Below are 18,440 nucleotides of genomic sequence, written 5' to 3'. Positions count from 1 at the left end.
TGTGTATGAGATGCCACGTACTGTTTGAATTAAAGCACATTTTGTGTTTCTTCAAGTGTTTTTGAATATATATTTGTCTTTAACTTAAGTTGAAAAGATCTTATTTTATTGTTATTATTCAGAGTACAGTCATCTTAAACTATTGTTTCCGCTATAAGAGAATCATGTGATAAAATTTACAGTTAATGTTTGCTAATTATTACTTTGAACTTTCGACATGCTGAAATAGTCATTTTTTTCTATTTGAAAAATTGTGAACTTCTGCACCAGACATAGATGATTCTTGCGACAGTAAAATGAGTTCAAATTTCAATGAAATAATGAATATGTTTCTTTCCAGACCCAATGTCCAGCTTCGTAGGTGATGATGTGTAGGTATCCATCAATATTCATGAAAAAAAGTGTGTTTCATTTGGATATTTTTTTCCTACTAGTTCTGCATCAAAGAATGGGTATGTTTACTTATTTTTCAGTGTTAATTTGTATAATTATTCTTACAGCTTTCAGAAACTACTAAAGATCTGAATGTAAACATAAATATAACTAGCAGTTGAATAAACACTTTGTCCCTGATGAAATACTTATCTTCATCTTGAACAAAACTTCTAGTTTTAAGAAAGTCTGAAAACTCTGAGCCAAAACATTTTCTGAGCAACAACATAGTGAAGTTGTAAATCATATATTTTTAATCATAAATAACTTGACAAAAGTATATTCTGTTTTCAAGAATATCAACATGAACAGTTTTGAATTCAATGGAAGGTTGTATTAAAAATTAGTTTTAAAGTAAATATCGGCTCAACGTATTTGAAAGACAGTGAAAACAAAAAGAAGGATATATTGAGCTAAACCTCTCCTCTCAACTGCGCTATATCAAATAAACCGAAGACATTATATGTGGGCACTTTTCAACATTAATAACTTAGACACGCTAAGAACGCTTGAAAATATGATGGTGTGCTTTGTGGTCTTACTACCCTCCGATAATAAGTGGGCTCAACCAGGCATGGGTCGATCGGATTGCGAGCGGGAGATTCGTGTGGTGAATTCAGCTTGTCCATCCCATATCTTCTAAGCCATATTAACTGCTGATGTTTGCTCCTTCGGTTCCAAACGTAACAATTAAGCGTCACGTTGATATTTAGCTGGGTTCATTTCTTAAATCACGTTTACTAGTTAAAAAAAACACGAACAGAGAAAAAAAATCGAATATTTTACGTTTTTAAAACACAGTTTACTGTTTTTGAGGAACAATAGTCTGTCAAGAAGATGTAATACCGCGGAAACACGGTTGCATCCGACAAGCAAAGGGATGCTCTACACGGCCCACTGCAGCAAATTTGTCCGGCTTTTCTTTGTCTTGTATTTCCTCTTACCTTTTGTCAAAGGATCAGATGATAGCGAAGGTATGATTAGAATTCTTAATTAATTTATTTATTCAACATGAAATAGCTGTCCTCTATCAGTGTACGAGAGAGTAATTTATCATAGTTCTCTAAAAATGAAAATTTCCAAAGTTATTTAGTCATCACTTACGGCTCCTAGGTCTAAAATTAATACTTTTTGTTTTGGATTAATAATGCGGTTAGTTAATGTTGTTTGTCAGTTTGTGACTTAGATGTTAAAAGGTAACTTAGTTAAAACCATGATATAAAAAATATATTAAATTACAAGAAGCATGATTTCATGTTTATTTCTTATGAAAAATATCACACATTTTAATAGTGTGATCTTTGGTCTAAAGCTATTATATTTCAACTTTTGTCCAAGTTTTATGACTAGCTTTGCGTCCTTGCGCCTAATCCTGGACCGTATTTGAACCCGTTCCATGTAGATAAACGCGGTCGATACAAGCATGAAATCTTGCTCATTAAAAATGTTTTTAACAAACCAAGACATTGGTAAATACATGATAAAGTAGTTAGACTGTTTAGTTTGAGAAATTAATACATAAATATTATCAAACAATATACCACTTCTTGGGCATGCGTTTTTGTAATACGAAATAGTTTCTGATTATACGCTATACTTTTCAGGACCCTGTTTTCTTAATTATTTGAAATTTTTATAACTGAATATTTTATTCATAACTTTTCTCCTTTTTTCTGATATAATACAATTTGAGTGATTATTTTTGATATTATTATTATTTTACATTTTCTTTTCTCTACAGGGAAAAAACATGATTGACGGTGTTTGTAAAGCGCCATATGTAAAATTATGCTCAATAGATTTTATTCCAACTTATTCTGTAAAATATCTCTTGGTCATGTGAATAATTATAGGAAAACAAGATTATACTTTTCTTTTTATTAAACCATCCAATCACTAAATTTACGCTCGAGTTGATTAACCTCCCATAATGTTTACGGACATAATTTATCAGTAAAAACAACAACAAACAAATCCCTTTATAAATACCTTAATAATTAAGCCCCGTGCAAGTGAAACAAGGTTTAAAAATGTGGCGTTGCGCCAAACCAACGTATTTTGTGATCATTCGTACATGTATAAGTATTTACATTTTTAAAATAAAATTCCAACAGAAAACTCGCGGTCATTTTCTGCACAAATAAAATAAAACGTCAAAATTCTTGTCCACAGATTTTGAATAAAAGAACATTTTATTGTTCCAGTTTTGCAAGGGTTATTTACATTGTACTTCCCTAATTCTCAACTGATAAAGTTGAAGGAAGGCAACTAGTCAACCTCACTCACAGCCGGTTGGCAGAGCGAATAGTGGAATTTTACCGTTAGTTTTATAGCGCATTCAAGACTCTAAAGTATGGAATGCGATTTTGCAGCAACGGGACGCGAAAAGAAATTTTCTTATTAACATGTTAATTCAATAAAAAATGGGTCACCCGCGGCCCGAATAAGTGTGAAAAATCTAAGCCTTTATATTCACTTATTATGAGAAACTCTTCTACCTTTCTGATGTGTTAATGTCCGTATTCCTTCTTTTTGACATTATTCATTACTTGCTTTAGTTCTAATTCAACAGCTTTATTGTAATATGTAAAATATAAGATATATTTATTTAAAAGCCCCCTTCCCAGTAGCACAGTGGCATGTCTGCTAGAAAAATGGTATAGGTAATCGTTGTAAGCAGACCGCAGATATCTCTTCGTGTAGCTTTGTATTTAATAATAAAAATAACAACAGTTTATTGAAACATCTTTTTTCTTCTATAGCAAAAATAAAGCTAAGCTTTCTGTATAAATCGTCAATGTTCATGTACAAGAATCAGATTTTTAAAAAGTATATTTTAACGTGAAAAATAAACTTCATATTTTGATAGGAAATTAACTTATCACTCAGTCTCAAATAGTAAGCAATAAAAGAAGTTTTTAGAGGTTTATTTTAGTGTATTTCGAGTTATATCTTTGTTGACAGATGACCTTGACCTACAAAACAGTTATTTCATGTGTTGTGCACATCACACCCTATATATATACTTTTAATTAAGGTTGATGACAAAAACATTTTCGCCTTGTTAAATTGTTTTGCCCATTAGACCAAAACACACTTTATAAACCCGGATTGGCCAGGTGGTTAGGGCACTCGATGGGTAATCTGAGAGTTACGGGTTCGAATCTCCATCACACAAACATGCTCGTTCTCTCTACCGTATGGGCGTTATAATGTAACAGTCATTTCCATTAAAAATCTCGACTAATGTAATTTTACCTAATGGATATTTATTTATGTTGTTTCAAAACATTACTTAACTTTTAAGAACTGAGAAAAAATGTTTTACTTAACGGAATAAACGTAGTTTTTATCGAATGCTGAATGCCAATGTTCATTTTATGCAACAAGAAGCACAATTCTAATCTAAAAGCTGACCCACATAATACATTTTGTGAAAATGATTGAAAACATAATATAATTATAAATCTTATCCTATATTATCCTGGTCGTGAAACTTTTGGATTACAATCATTCTATTTACGTTTGTTTGCCAGAACGACAAAAATACTTTTTAGGGTACTACAAAACCCAGATCGAAAAATGTTATGTCAGTCAGATAAATATTATAGGTAGATAAATAATATTAGATGACAATTAACTAATAACATACAGCTCATACATGCCTTACACGTAGTGCAACAACTTTTACATTTACCGTGCTTAGAAAACCAAATTTTTATTTATTGATTACTAAATTGAATGTTACAGTTGTTCTTGTCTATTAATTATCATTATACAGATATTATGAAGTAACATGATTTTACATTCTGTAAATAAAGCAAATAATGTTCTCGTGATTTATATTTTTGTCATCCTGCGTTTCCGGTTTTAAGCTTGAAAATCCAATTAGCAATGAAATTTAATAGTTAAAACATAAATAGTTTTATGTTTAGAGTTTATGTAAGATGAAATTTTACTATATTGTGCAAATTTAGTTTTTGCTTAATTAGTTTTCGTTAATTAACATAAATATAATAAAGACATTTTATCAAATCTTATTGGTTTACGGAAGCTAATTCCGAATGTTAACAAATATATAACACTATCTCTTTTGTGCCTACGTTAAATCAGTCTCACATATATATATTTTTGTTTCACGAATAATCTTCACAGTGACTTCATAGTGACCATTACTCTACCAATCGATTAGGCTAGAAACAAATGCTTGTATTGATGTCAGAAACAGGACGCCAGTAGTCTATGAGATTGCTCATGAACGCGAGAATCAAACATCGAGGTGTCGTTGCTCCCTGGTAAATCTTGTTCATAAATTCTGATGGTTGAGACGAAATATATTGACCTGAGAAACTGCGAGCCCACACGATACATCTGTGTTAACATGACTGGACGATATTTTACTTTAGCTAATATAATGTCGTTCGCAATAGGATTACACTGCTGAAAGCCGGGAACAATTTTATTCTCACACACAAAAAATTCGATTTCTACATTTGTTGTCAACTTAGAAGACCTAGATATAATTAGCGAAGTATTATTCTTTTTTAACATTTCATTTTAAACACGAATTTCATAATTACTTTTGGAGATCAAGCAAAAATTTCTATACTCTATGTTAAAATCGTAGTTATGTTCTGATATTTATTATTTTTAGCCGAGATAAAATTCGTAATTTTCAAGTTAATATCATCAGATTCAGGCGAACTAAATCGTCTCATTATTTCATTTACTTTTATAAAGGTGTTAACTTCTTTTAGGGTAATAATGTTTTAAAGATTATGTCATCTTAGGTGTTAAACTAAGAAAAAAATCATTTGGCAATAATCTGACTGTAAATCTAACCATATAACTTTCTTAATGGTAAATATTTTTTGTTATTTATTAAAACGGAAAGATTTTAAAGAAAATTCCATAGCTAAGCTCTGTGAAAGGTGATCACTTCTAAAAACTTACTTGTTTCAGGATAACACTAATTAATCACACTGAAATCGTAAATTCTATTTCAGAAAGTTGGGTCATAGTCCATATTATATTAAACTGCTTTACACTTTTGTTTTTCCTTTACTTTAAACAATAGGATATTCTAATAATATGCGTATCAGTGGGCAGTATATTTCGAGGATCAACAAACACTGTCCAAAACAGATAATCCATTTAGTAACTTTATTTAAGAGTAGGCTTGACGAACTGATTGAAAATAATTGAAAGCATATAAAACACCTTCTGTGACCTTTCTGAAGCAATATGAAAAACATTTTCTAAAGAAAACCATTTGTTCTCGATATCCCTTAGGTGAAAGTGAATCCCCCTAGAACAAATATATTTAGCCTATAATTTATTCTGGCAATAACAGGACGTAAATCTAGGAATTTCAGCTCTATATTCCCGTAACGATTGATCTGTGAATGTTTAGGTAATTATATAGTACACGCTTGACCAAATGATTCTTATTTGCCAGAATATAAACAATAACCTATTGCCAGTATCACTAAAATAAATTGATTGAGAAAATGTTCTAAACCTCAAAATTTTGGATAAACGTATATCTTAGAACTCAATGAATTAAATTATCAGCATATTCATTACTTTATAAATCTCAAAAAATGAGATATCTATATTGATGAATAGCAGAAGTAGCTAGTGTATCAAGAGGAAGTAAACTGTGGAAAAAGGTATAAAACATGGAAGTCACAGAGATGTCAGTATATGCATGCAGCATATATAACCACTAGGACACTTATGAGCTGTATGTACCAGTAAATTGACAAAACAGTGATGGTTAATTTTTAAAATCTTTAGAGTGATGTAAAATCCAAAGTTAAGTAAAAGGATTGATACACTACCAAATAAAAGATAATAATCTAGTTTCATATAATGTAGGAAAAAACATATAATTCTTCATCTTTAGTGGTTTTCCTGTGAAGGATGTAAGTTGATAACCAAAGCGTTTATCATAAGATAGATTCATTGTAAAGGCTAATCGAAAAGATATAAAGATAAAATGAAAGCGATCTAGAGATTAGATCCAGATAAGTCACCTGGACTTGAAATATTAGCTATAAAATTATTAGATAAGGAGTCAATGTAATATAATCGTGGGGTTTTCAAATATCGTTAATAAATCTAGTTTGAAGAAAATATAGATTAAAATGAAAGGGAGACAAGGCAATGTAATCCTAGTATGGAAACATTATAGAAAAATGAATGGCTGAATTATACATCTCTAAACTTAACCTATAGAATAAAAAAAAAGAGGATGGAAAAATTAATCATAATTGCTCGTTAAATTATTACAAAAAATAAACGTTTACTTAATTTTTTTTTTTTGTTTCTCGACATACATGAGATATAATACTTACAAGGTTTCTGTTGGTTTGTGCTTCATAAACCAAGCTGAGATGTATTCTTCCCTTGAAAAAAGGTATAGCTTTTACTTCTCAAAGAAATAAAATCACAATCACAAATTTGTAAAATGTAATCCTTACTTAAGCCTATAGATAAGATTATAAAGCTGCCTAAGTAGAGATTATTTTTTTAAAATTTATTATTAAGGTTTTAATTCTTCTTTCTTCACTTTTTGTAGCATTTTAAAATTTATAATTTTTAATACTATTTTTGGTTACTTTTCTATGTTTTACCAATGTAAAGTGTACACTTTACATTAACAAATTGTAGCGTGTGTACCCATCAATTTCTGGATTTATTCATTGGGTTGAAAAGGTATTTCAGTACGCGCATGATATGTTTACCATTTATATTACACCGGTGTATATATGAATTTTTATCGGAATACCAACAGACAAGTCAAATAAGCTAGAGAAGTCTATGACTTGGCTCTGCTTACGTGATCAGTAAAAAGTTGCTGTTTCAGAAATTTTTGAATTATTGTACGGGAAATATTAGAGATAATTTTAGCCTATTATTGGTACACATGCGTATAATATATCGTAACCAAGACTTTGAACAGTCGGTTTTTTCATTAAGGAATTGAAATGGGTGTTGTTGTTTTTTTGTGGCGCATGAATTATTTGGAATATTTGTCGATCCGTACTATCAGGCCATCCCTTAAGTAATGCCCAATTTTAGGTTCAGAAAAAAGGATTTCAAATGCTTTAAATGTTATTTTATCAATAATGCAAATTTTGGACCAGACTATAATCAAATGGGGCAAGGTCTGGAGAAAAAGAATTATGTGGAATGTTTTCCCATTCTAGCTCTTCAATCTTTACAGATGTTATCCTTGTTGTATAGGGTCGTGCATTATCATAGTGCAGTGGTTCCCAACCAGGGGTGCGAGATAGCGTTCCAGGAGGTGCAAGATAACATTTGTTTTGGCCATCTTCACCTTTATTCGTAAATAAATAATTACTGTGAGGAGTGCGAGATCATATTAAATTTTTTTAGGGGTGCGAGAACATATTAATTTTTTTTAGGGATGCGGAGCATAAAAATGGTTGGGAACCACTGTCCTAGTGTAACACAACACCTTTACGATTGATCAAAGCAGGCCTCTTTTCTTAGCGCAACATTCCAACGCTCTAACTGTTGACAATAGAAGTCTGATATAATTGTTACATTGAGTGGCAGCAACTCAAAATGGATCACACAAACAATATCCCATCAAACGCTCAACAAGACTTTTCGAGGGTGGAGGTCCACTTTGGGCTTGCTTTAGCCAGTTTACCTGCACTGAGTCATTGTCTGCGGCGCTCAACGTTTTTATAATATACTTGAGTGCAGAGAAGTGCAAATGTCCACACTTTCTCTAAGGTTGGCTTTAGTCAAATCATGAAGGACCCATTTTCCAAGTTTTGACACCTTTCTATGTTGTTGCAAATGACAGTGAACTGTTGAATGGGTTTAATTAAGCCTCCATTCTACTTCTTCAACTGTCACAGTACAATCTTCATGAAGTGCAGCCAGCAGCAAGTCATCATTAAACTCAACAGGACGAACTGAACGTAGTGTATCACTTAAGCTATAGTCACCTGATCTGAACTTCTGAAACCACCTTCGACGTTTTCTTTCATTAAGAGACTACGCACAATAAACAGCTTGAATGTTTCATGTAGTTTCTAATGAACTATTGCCTTTTTTTAATTTATAAGGCATTATACACATCCATCTTCATAAGGGTTTATTTGATTAATGATTTGAAAAAGTGGAGTTGGGTTAGTTTCTTTTATTTTCTGAACATTTTATACACGTTCTATTATATATTTTAGTCATTAAACCCTTCTACAAAAACAGAAATGATGATGCACTTTCTGTATTAATTTTTGGGAAATTGCTTATGAGATGACCTGATATTAAGTGCCAGTGTTTGTTTGTCCAGTAATTGATGTATACATAAGCATGTGCACACACTTCATTTCGATAGATGTAAATATACTTCAGTTGACAGTAAACACTTATTAAAATTTTAAAAAGCTTTAACTTTAGGTGGTAGAATAATATAATAATTCTTCATTCATTTTATTAAGAATGGCAATATTAATCCTTAACTATGCTAAAACAAAAAACCTTTCACAATTTAAACTATTAATTTTTCTCTTTATTGAATATAGACCATGCTTAATAAGAGCTTAACTGGTGTTGGATATTAGAATTGTTTGGTATTCAGTGATGTCGAGAATTGATGTGTTTAGTATTATTCTACAAATCCTGTATTTAAGTAAGTACTGTTGCAATAAAGATACTAGTTTGACTATAAACCTTTGCAGACATTGGTTAGTATCAATATTATTTAATGCATTTTGTTTATTTTGTATATATTATTATAAATTGTAATACACTCAGATAATTCATGTCTGCCCCCTGTGCAATATTTTTGTGACTTCATTAAATTGGCATATTTTCATTTGCAACATAAAGTCATAGTTAAAAAATAATTGTAATGGAGTGCACAAAAGACAACAAGAAATTATATTGCCGTACTGAAATAAGTAGAAATGTGTGCATAGTTATATAAGTGAAAACGAATTATTCGAAATTAGTCGTAACTAATCTGTATATTTTACTGATTCTTCGCTAATAGCTTATTTTACCTTTGTACTCTCAATACTTGGACAATGTTACAAACATTCCTTAATCAACTAAAAACAAAAATTTAATGTAGAATTTAAAACATAAAATCATAATTATACGGATAATTAAAATAAGGACATTTGTTTTTCTGAAATTTAAAGTAACACAAGTACTACCACCAGGCTCATGTTAACATGACGCACTGGACAATTTTTCTTTCATAACCAACTTATAAAATAAATATTAATATATACGTGTCGTATCCCTTTCTTTTTCAACAGTGTAATTAAAAGCAAATTAAACCTGTATTGACACAAAAAGGCATAACATAATTGTTTGAGATAATTTAATTTCTAAACCATTGCATCTATAAGGGCGTAGAGATATTTTGTAATACATGTGATCTTTAATCTACTGTTATCCATTATGTAGTTAGAAATTAGCTTAGCCCACTTAAAAACAAGTGTAAAATTTCTTCTTTTACAAACCAGAAACAAAGTGATAATAACCTGGGAATTAAGTTGAATTACACCATTCTTGAAGTAAACACACTAACTTCTCTGCAAAAAATAACAAAAAAAGTATATGATTATTCCAAACATAATAATTACGTTTTCACTTCCTCATCAGAGTAGAAAAAATAAAAAACTGAAAACAAATATATAATAATATTAATTCGTAAATTCTCAACAGTCAAATACCAATAGTACTAACAAACGAAAAATTAATATCTGACGAATGAGTAAACAAATCCATTTTGTTCTCCGGAAGTGCAATCAAGAAAGTCATCAGTATAATGATATAACTAATGCCGAATTCGAAGCTAATCAGATTTCACTAACTGACATGATATGAGAAACATAGTGATGCACCTAACACTTTAGTTACATATCTTGAGACTATACATTTCGGACATTCCTTTATAATAGTTCAAAGTGGTTAATCATTGTCATCTCATGAACACACAATATCATGCATAGTCTGAAGATCTAATCAACATAGTTGACATACTTCTCAGCAACCTTAGTGATAATTCATGTAGAATATGTACAAACCTGAGTAAGCAACTTATTAATTTAATGACCAAAGCAATAAAATCCAAACAAGAAAAGTATATGAGTAAATGATCAGATTTAATGTGAGTACAGCCAATAACTGTAACAGTGTGAACAAAAACTGAAACCTGCCGAGGTTATAGGTAAATCAATCGTGCCAGTGGGTTCTTGGAAGAGTATATTTTGTATCACTTTAGCACAAGTTGAAATGTGACAAGTTATGTAAAGCAAGTAATTGTTGCAATTATTGAGATTTATAAGGAATTCTGCGCTGAGAAAAATTGCTGAATGTATTCTACCACAGTTTACACTCGTTGCGAAATACACCAACACGAGCTTTAGATTTATTTGGTTTGATTTGTTTTCAATTTCGTGCAAAGCTACTCCTTAGTAATTTAGCAATGTAAGACTAGAGAGTAAGCAGCTAGTCAACACCACTCACTGCCAACTCTTGGGTTACGCTTTTACCAACGAATAGCGGGATTGATCGTAACATTATTACGCCTACACAGCTGAAAGGGAGGGCATGTTTGGTATGACAGGAATTCGAACCCGCGACTCTCGGATTACGAGTTGCGTGCTTTAACCACCTGGCCATGCTGGGCTTAAGCTTTAGAAACATGAGCACTGCTAACACTAAATGGGATGACTAAAGTACTCCTTACAAGAAAACACTAAAACCTATATAGAAAATCTTTAAGGATATGTAGCAAAGGTGATAAGAACACTCAATGTATGAATGGATCACCCTTTTATTTTATTGTAAATCATTTTCATGCAGCTATTTTATAACCAGAGCTTGTAAGTTGTTTCTTTTTTACAGTTAAACTACACTAATAATAGATGAAACACTAGATGCAACATAATGTTGTCATTTAACAGAATTAGGAAGTGTAGTTGTCATAGACAACTCCTCAACTTGAGTGAGATGTAGCCGTTTTTAGTTGCGGTAGAGGAATTTACTTCCACTACAATTTCTCTGTTTACGAACTTTTAATTTACCTCCAATAAGTATGATTCACTTACGAAAAGAGTGAACCAGAGTTAAATGGTTACATTTACTAAAATTAATTTCAATAGAATGCAAAATGAACAGAACAATAAACATCGTCTTTTGATCAGTAAATGTAACAAAATTAGAGAAAGACATTTTAGTACCACTGACGTCAGTGTGATAACTTCTACCTCTTAGAGTTTCTCAGGACCTATGTTAGAAAATAACCTAGAATTAAAAAAGTTTGCAGTGTTTCTGTCCTTTTCACTGATAACACAAGGACCTACACCGTGAAAAAATAACTAATATTTAGTAAAAATGGAAACGGAAAGCTGAAAATATAAATTTGAAGAAAATGGAGAAGAAGGCAAAGTTCTAAAGTTAAAGAAATCTCTGTGTAAATCCTGCCATTTAGTATATTCCCATACTACCATGTACGGACTGTGATAAGTTTATCGACGAGATACAATTTTGTCAAACAGGATGCTAAACCTGGCCACTCTTATAATACTGGTACGGTTTCAGACACATATGTAAAAGAAGTGAATTACATATTTTACAGTTTCTATTAACCAGTCCTTCAGGTTGAAGAAGAAAATAATCAGTTGTTTAAATTACCATTTTATCTCTAAAGGCACTTAAATTAGGATTTTCGATGTTTCAGATCTATTTTACGATGGTAATAAGTGATGAAAATATCATATATTGAGTAAGATTTATATAAAATGGATCACAGTTTTATTCAACCGAAGTCTCAGATTCTTAATCTGCTATTCCACTTAAATCGGCGGTAAATCTATGGACTAAAAAGAGCTAAAATTCGTCATTCGATTTCTCTCTGTAGACAGAGAGCAAGTGTCACATTGCTTAGCTTTACTTTAAAATAACTATAGGTTTTTAACATTCTACTGCATATTTACATTTAGTTGAACGCAATTAGGATATCACAGCTCCGATAGTTGTAAGAAAGTTTGCGAACTTTTGATTAACGGTATTCAATGATTATATATATGTTGATAGTATTTGGTATACGCAACATGCATTTACAAATATATATATCGTATATGATACTACGAAATCACGTAGGATAAAAATTAAACAAAAGAAAAAAAGGGAACCATTAATCTTAGCGTCTTCGAAAAATAATTTGCTCGTCTAAGTTTGTTTAGCCTTTGAAATATTTCCTATTTTGTTAAAAAATAATACTGGCAAATATCATACCAATAAAATGTAGTGAAATATTTTAATCTGCTTCAATTATTTTTTGTTTCGTAAATCATATAAATATTTGATATCATAACAGGTACTTACACTTAATTATTAACTAAGAATGTTACAATATTTGCACAATTAATTATCTTTTTCTGTTCGAAAAACTTATGTCACTAACATCTCGGAGACACAGTTTGGAAAATATATTTTCTGAAATAAAATATTTTCTCAGCAACAACATTGTTTTTGTATAATAGATAAAAACTATAAACCAATTTATCGTTAAACGTACTCGAATATGGTTCAAAGGCGTTTATCTGTCTGACTTATTATTGTTCCTTTCCGTGATGACGAGAAACCCATTTGAAGTAAAAATGTATCTTAAGACAGCTAGTATAGGTATTGAATTTTTTGAAATGTTTTTATTAAATGATAATTTAACATTTTTTATTATTTATACCATTTGAAGCTTTGTACTGTCAGGTTGGGTTTTTGTTTTAGTGAATGCTTTTGAAGAAAAGTAAAGCGAAACGTTGAGAGTCGAATTAAATAAAAACAATGTGTTGGTGTCATGAGGTCTTTAATGTGTGTTATTAATATGCCTTCTATACATCAATACACAATATAGACACTAAATAATATACATTTCAAAGTAACTTGATAATTTTTATTTCCAAACATATAAACATATAAATTTAGCTATGCACGACAACAATGTATCATGAGCGTATCCTAGGTGCTATATTAAAGATTACCTATAGACTTCCATGAATAACAGAATTACATTCTTTGATCTAACATTTTTTGTTCTTCATTTTGTTGTCTCCTTTCTTTAACTTGTGCTCAGTTTTTCGTAAAATAAGCTGTTAAAAATGGTTTAAAATTAAAAGCACAAGATGAAAAAAAAATGTTTCAAAAATAGGAATTTCAATCCACATTTTAAAATATTGATAACTACATTCCTCTTCTACAGTTTAAATTAATTTTTATGCATATGCATATGGATAAAACTATTGATTTGTGCTCCATCAGGCATATATTACTTTAGATTCCTAAAGTAGTCGAAATTACATATTATTAGTTTATACCAAACACACAACAATTGATTTAATTTATATTTTACATATGTTCCATGAAGTCTCAAAGTTTATATAAACTGTATAGTGTGAAATATAAAAAAGGGGTAATATGAAAAAACAGACAGATTAAATGAATAACGGATTTTTTTTAATTCTATCATATGCATCATTACATATAGTTTCAAGATTTTTTTTTAAGAACCAAGAAATTTAAAAGACAATTTCATTAGTTTCCATATGATTTTGTTCCACGTTGGTATCAGTAAGTCTACGGATTTACAACGCTAAAACCAGAAATTCAATTCCCCTCGGTGGACTCAGCAGAAAACCCGATGTGGCTTTGCTGTAAAAAAACACACACACCCATATAATTTTAGTAAGTAATCATCTATATGATTCTAAAAGAATGTTGTCGTGGATACTAGTCTACAGACTGATGTTAAAATATCCATATAAATTGCTATTCTTGCAATTTATATACATTTGCATATAACGTTGTTCTGTTCGTTAACTTTTATTTTTATAAAACAAACAATATCTAGTTTTGATTATATTATGTATATTGTATTTTGTTTTTCTTTATAATTTCATAGAGCCTAGTTTCACTGCATGCTGATGAGGTTTCCGCATTAAATACGAAATAATTCCATATTGAGCTACAAGTTGTCAAGAAATATTGAGTAAAATAATTGAGTATGTACTTACAAAATACCACTGAAACATGCTTTCATCAAACGTAACTTTAGTGTAATGATATTGTCATGAACTCTTAGGTTTAGATTGTTGTTATACATATTGCGAATTTTGTCACGCATTCCTCAGACTACTGAATAGGCCTGACCTGATAACTAGCTTGAGAGGATTGAGAATCCAAGGTTTCAAGTTTCATATCTTGCTCCTGCTGCAAAGGCACTCCGCACATGTGGGCATTGAGTGAGCTAAGGTGAAACTCCACCATTTGGTCACACATGTATAACCCATGGGTTAAAAGAGGGAGCTGATAACTAGTAAGTTACAATTCAAAATATGAACGGGTCACAGAAATTGTTCTGTTTCAAGAGTAAATAAAACCGAAATTAAGAGTAGCAAATATTTGTATTTCTTGCTTTTAAATAATATATGTCAGTCTATTTTAGCCTACAAGATGCATAACTCTTCCCGTCATTCATAAAACGTGCACGTTTTACTGATGTCATGACAATACACATTGCCACATTAAAAGCATTCTTTATGTGAGGTTATTTTAGTGTATGCTCGTTGATTGACAGACAACACAGAACTGTAGAGTGATGGGTGTGGATAAAACAGGTTATATTTTCAGGTGGTCTTTGGGTCCCTTCGTTGAGGTGAACAGTAACTCTATAGGAAGGTTTATACTATTTATTTAATTATTACGAATCATCGTTTAACTTTTGTATAAATACTTCTTGTAAAAGTGTTACAAAGATTAAAGTGCAAACATTTTTTCTAAAGTAAATTTTTCTCTGTTAACACGACACAATTTAATCTATATAAATATTATAGTACTGTCTGTTGTATGTCTATGTAACTACGCCCTTCTGCTAGTACAGCGGTAAGTTTACAGATTTACAACGTTAAAATCAGGGGTTCGATTTCCCTCGGCGGGCTCAGCAGCTATACCGATGTGGCTTTGCTTTGAGAAAAAACACACACGCACATATGTAACTACTTCGCAGGATGTAGATAGATCTTCACCATTAATTCTATTGAAGTGTACTAGATCCATATGGGGATACATAAATATTTTTAGTTTTACATTTTGCAGTTTTTATGGGCGTTTTTCCCCACTACCTGTCCCCCTGTTGATGGACCTTCGCCAAAGTTGACATGAAGATTCCTTGGATTATACAAATTTGCGATTTTATGTTTTGTGTTTAATAGTTTTGAGCTTTTTTTTTTTAACAAGTGAGTATAGGGAAGCAGCTTTTCACGTTTTGAGATAACCTCTCATTAATCATAAATGTACATAATTTTAGTCCCGGGGACGTATATTCCAGCTAGTTATAAAATAAAATAAAAACTGTGGTTTGATTTGGCTGGTTTTGCATTTTGACTATTTTATACGCTATAGGATTACTTTCTCAACTTTATTTTCTTTGTTCCTAGACATAACTGTGACAAATAAGCAATGATTTATTAACATGTGTAAGTTAGAGGAAAAAACACCGGATTATTTAAAACTCCATTAAATATTCTTCTTAATTTTCTAAAAAAAATATTATAACCATTTTCTATTTATTCTAAAAATATGATAGTCAACTTGGATCTATTTAGTAAAAATATTAAATATTTTACTAAATAATGAATACAAAATTTGGCTTATGTCTATTCGCTTTGTTGCTGTATCGTAAAATGAGTATTAATTCAAAAGGTCTATTTGTTAACTTTCCGCATCTGATAAGTTTGTTTGTTTATTTGTAGTTAAGAACAAAGCTACGCAATGGGCTATCTATGCTCTACCCACCACGGATGTCGAAACCAGGTTTCTACATTAGAGTTTCCCAAATATACCGTTGTGCCACTGGAGGGCAACACGTAATAAGACGACAAAATAGAATAGTCTGGTTACTGACAATCAAAATGTTTATCTCCACCGTCTTAAAATATGTTTACGTACTTATTGTTAAATTAAAGTAAAACGTAATATGCATCTAACTTACTGAATTAAGCCTTCATAACTTTTCTTCTCAATTGCTGCATTAAGTAGGCTGTAGCTTAGCAAAATGGTTACCGTATGGAAACTTGGGATTTGGAGTTAACGTCCAGTTTTCGTCACGAAAGAAGCACGCTCATCACATTGGGATCATGGGTGCGTTATACGGTAAAATGTCAGGTTTTGCTCTGACAAAAATAGATCAAGAGTAGACGGTGGCTAGCTCTCTTCCGTCTAACCTATCTCTTCCAATTTAGGGACATTTAGGGCAAATAGTCCTCCTATTATTTCAGATAAAACTTAACAAACAATCGTTCATTACAAACACAAATATTCTTCTTAGTTTATTGTAAATATTATAATTAAGTTAGACATAGTTTTGATTAATTTGCTTAGTTTGTGCAATTTTACAACATTATAGATCAGTAATTAAGACTCTTTATCTTCATCTTTTTATAATTAAAAGCGGATCCCCTTTTACTTTGAGAGAGGTTAATAATACATAACAACCCTAAATGATCAAACATAGAAATATAGAAAACACATAACTGGAAAGAAAAATAGTAAATTATCGATGATTTCATATTATGGACAATTCCACGCTATATGGTCTACGTATTGAAAAATATATTACGATAGGACTCAACTAGTGAAGTGAGGAGAGTTTTTGCTGTAAGCAGTGCTGAAACTCCTCTAGGATTATATCCATAAAGACGACATTGTGAAATAATGCTCAGCTATTTAACCATTTTCTGAAAGGAAATATTTATAGGATTAAGTACGTTTGTGTATTTTAGAAGAAAGCAACATGAGGCAATGCTCCCATGTCCACTGCGAGGGATTGTAAGCCTATAAACGTGCTGCTGTTCTGTGGTTCAGAACTTTGTTTGGTAGCTAAAAGGTAACAATCTATAAAGACATTTGAGCTTTATGAGCTTAGTTGCTAGTTGGTTTTACTTTTTTTAGATGCGCATGAGCGGCTCCCAGAAACGGGTCGAGTTTGTTTTTTTCCGTCATCTCCTGACCGATTTGAGATCTGACAACAGTGTTGGATTCAGGAGGTAAAACTCTTTCATTTGATGAATTTGACAACGCTCAAGATTTCAAAGACTAATTTATTCTAATTCTGCTTTAAAGAATTTCAATTTGAGGGTAGGTTGACTGATGATTAATAAAATCAAATCGGGTATGCCCGTGACTTATGTTTGATATTGATGGCTCACTAAAATATAGCTGATAGAAAAGGAATGAAAGGTTGTTTTTATTTTGTTTAAAATTAAGCAAAAGCTATACAATGACTATTTGTGTTTTCTCCACCACTGGTATGGAAATCCTGTTTCGAGCGATGTGACTCTGCAGACATACAGAGCTGTGCTAGTGGGGGATAAAACAAAGGTGTAAAAGAACTTACTCTAATTTTAGGTAAAATAATTTCAAGTGAGAGATTTACATTTATGTAAACGAATGCCTTATATTAACTTTTAATATAACAATTAACAATATAAACTTTGATTTGTTTTTTTGTAATGAAAAGAATTATATTCAAACCGACTTCCTTGTCTATTTTACTTTAATCGAATCTCCCTAAATATTCATTTTTGTTTTACTCTCTTAATATAGAAAAATGTAGTAAAAATATTAACTAAAAACAAATAAAACAACTTTATGTTCATTGATAATGAAATTATTTTTGCTTGTTAAACTGTTTTCCTCCTTAGACCAGAACTCATTTTAAAACCACGTCAGTGGTCAGGACGCTTGACTCGTAATCTCAGAGTCACGGGTGCGAATCCCCGTCATACTAAACATGCTTACTCTTTCATCCGTGTGGCGTTATTTAGTCACAGACAATCCCAATATTCGTTGGTAAAAGAATAGCCAGAGATTTGGCAGTAAGTAGTGATGACTAGCTTACACTGTTAAATTAGGGACGGCTGGTAGCACAGGTAGCCCTCGTCTAGTTTTGC

General features: G+C 31.2%; 1 protein-coding gene across 2 annotated transcripts in view; it reads left to right on the top strand.

Moving 5' to 3' along the window:
• LOC143238813 (protein turtle-like) overlaps positions 1-18,440 on the top strand; it is a 206,355-nt gene that overhangs the window by 79,466 nt on the left and 108,449 nt on the right. The window contains exon 2 of one of the 2 annotated variants that reach the window (XM_076479363.1): positions 341-452. In XM_076479363.1, coding sequence (XP_076335478.1) covers positions 365-452 — 88 coding nt within the window. In that variant the 5' untranslated portion in view covers positions 341-364. Of the gene's footprint in view, positions 1-340; positions 453-1,074; positions 1,407-18,440 lie in introns of those variants that run through there. The other variant, XM_076479362.1, reaches the window with a different exon arrangement.

Source organism: Tachypleus tridentatus, chromosome 13, assembly GCF_004210375.1.
Source record: "Tachypleus tridentatus isolate NWPU-2018 chromosome 13, ASM421037v1, whole genome shotgun sequence".
NCBI lineage: Eukaryota > Metazoa > Arthropoda > Merostomata > Xiphosura > Limulidae > Tachypleus > Tachypleus tridentatus.
The sequence above is the reverse complement of the archived record's forward strand: the minus strand, read 5'-3'. Positions and strand labels throughout refer to the sequence as shown.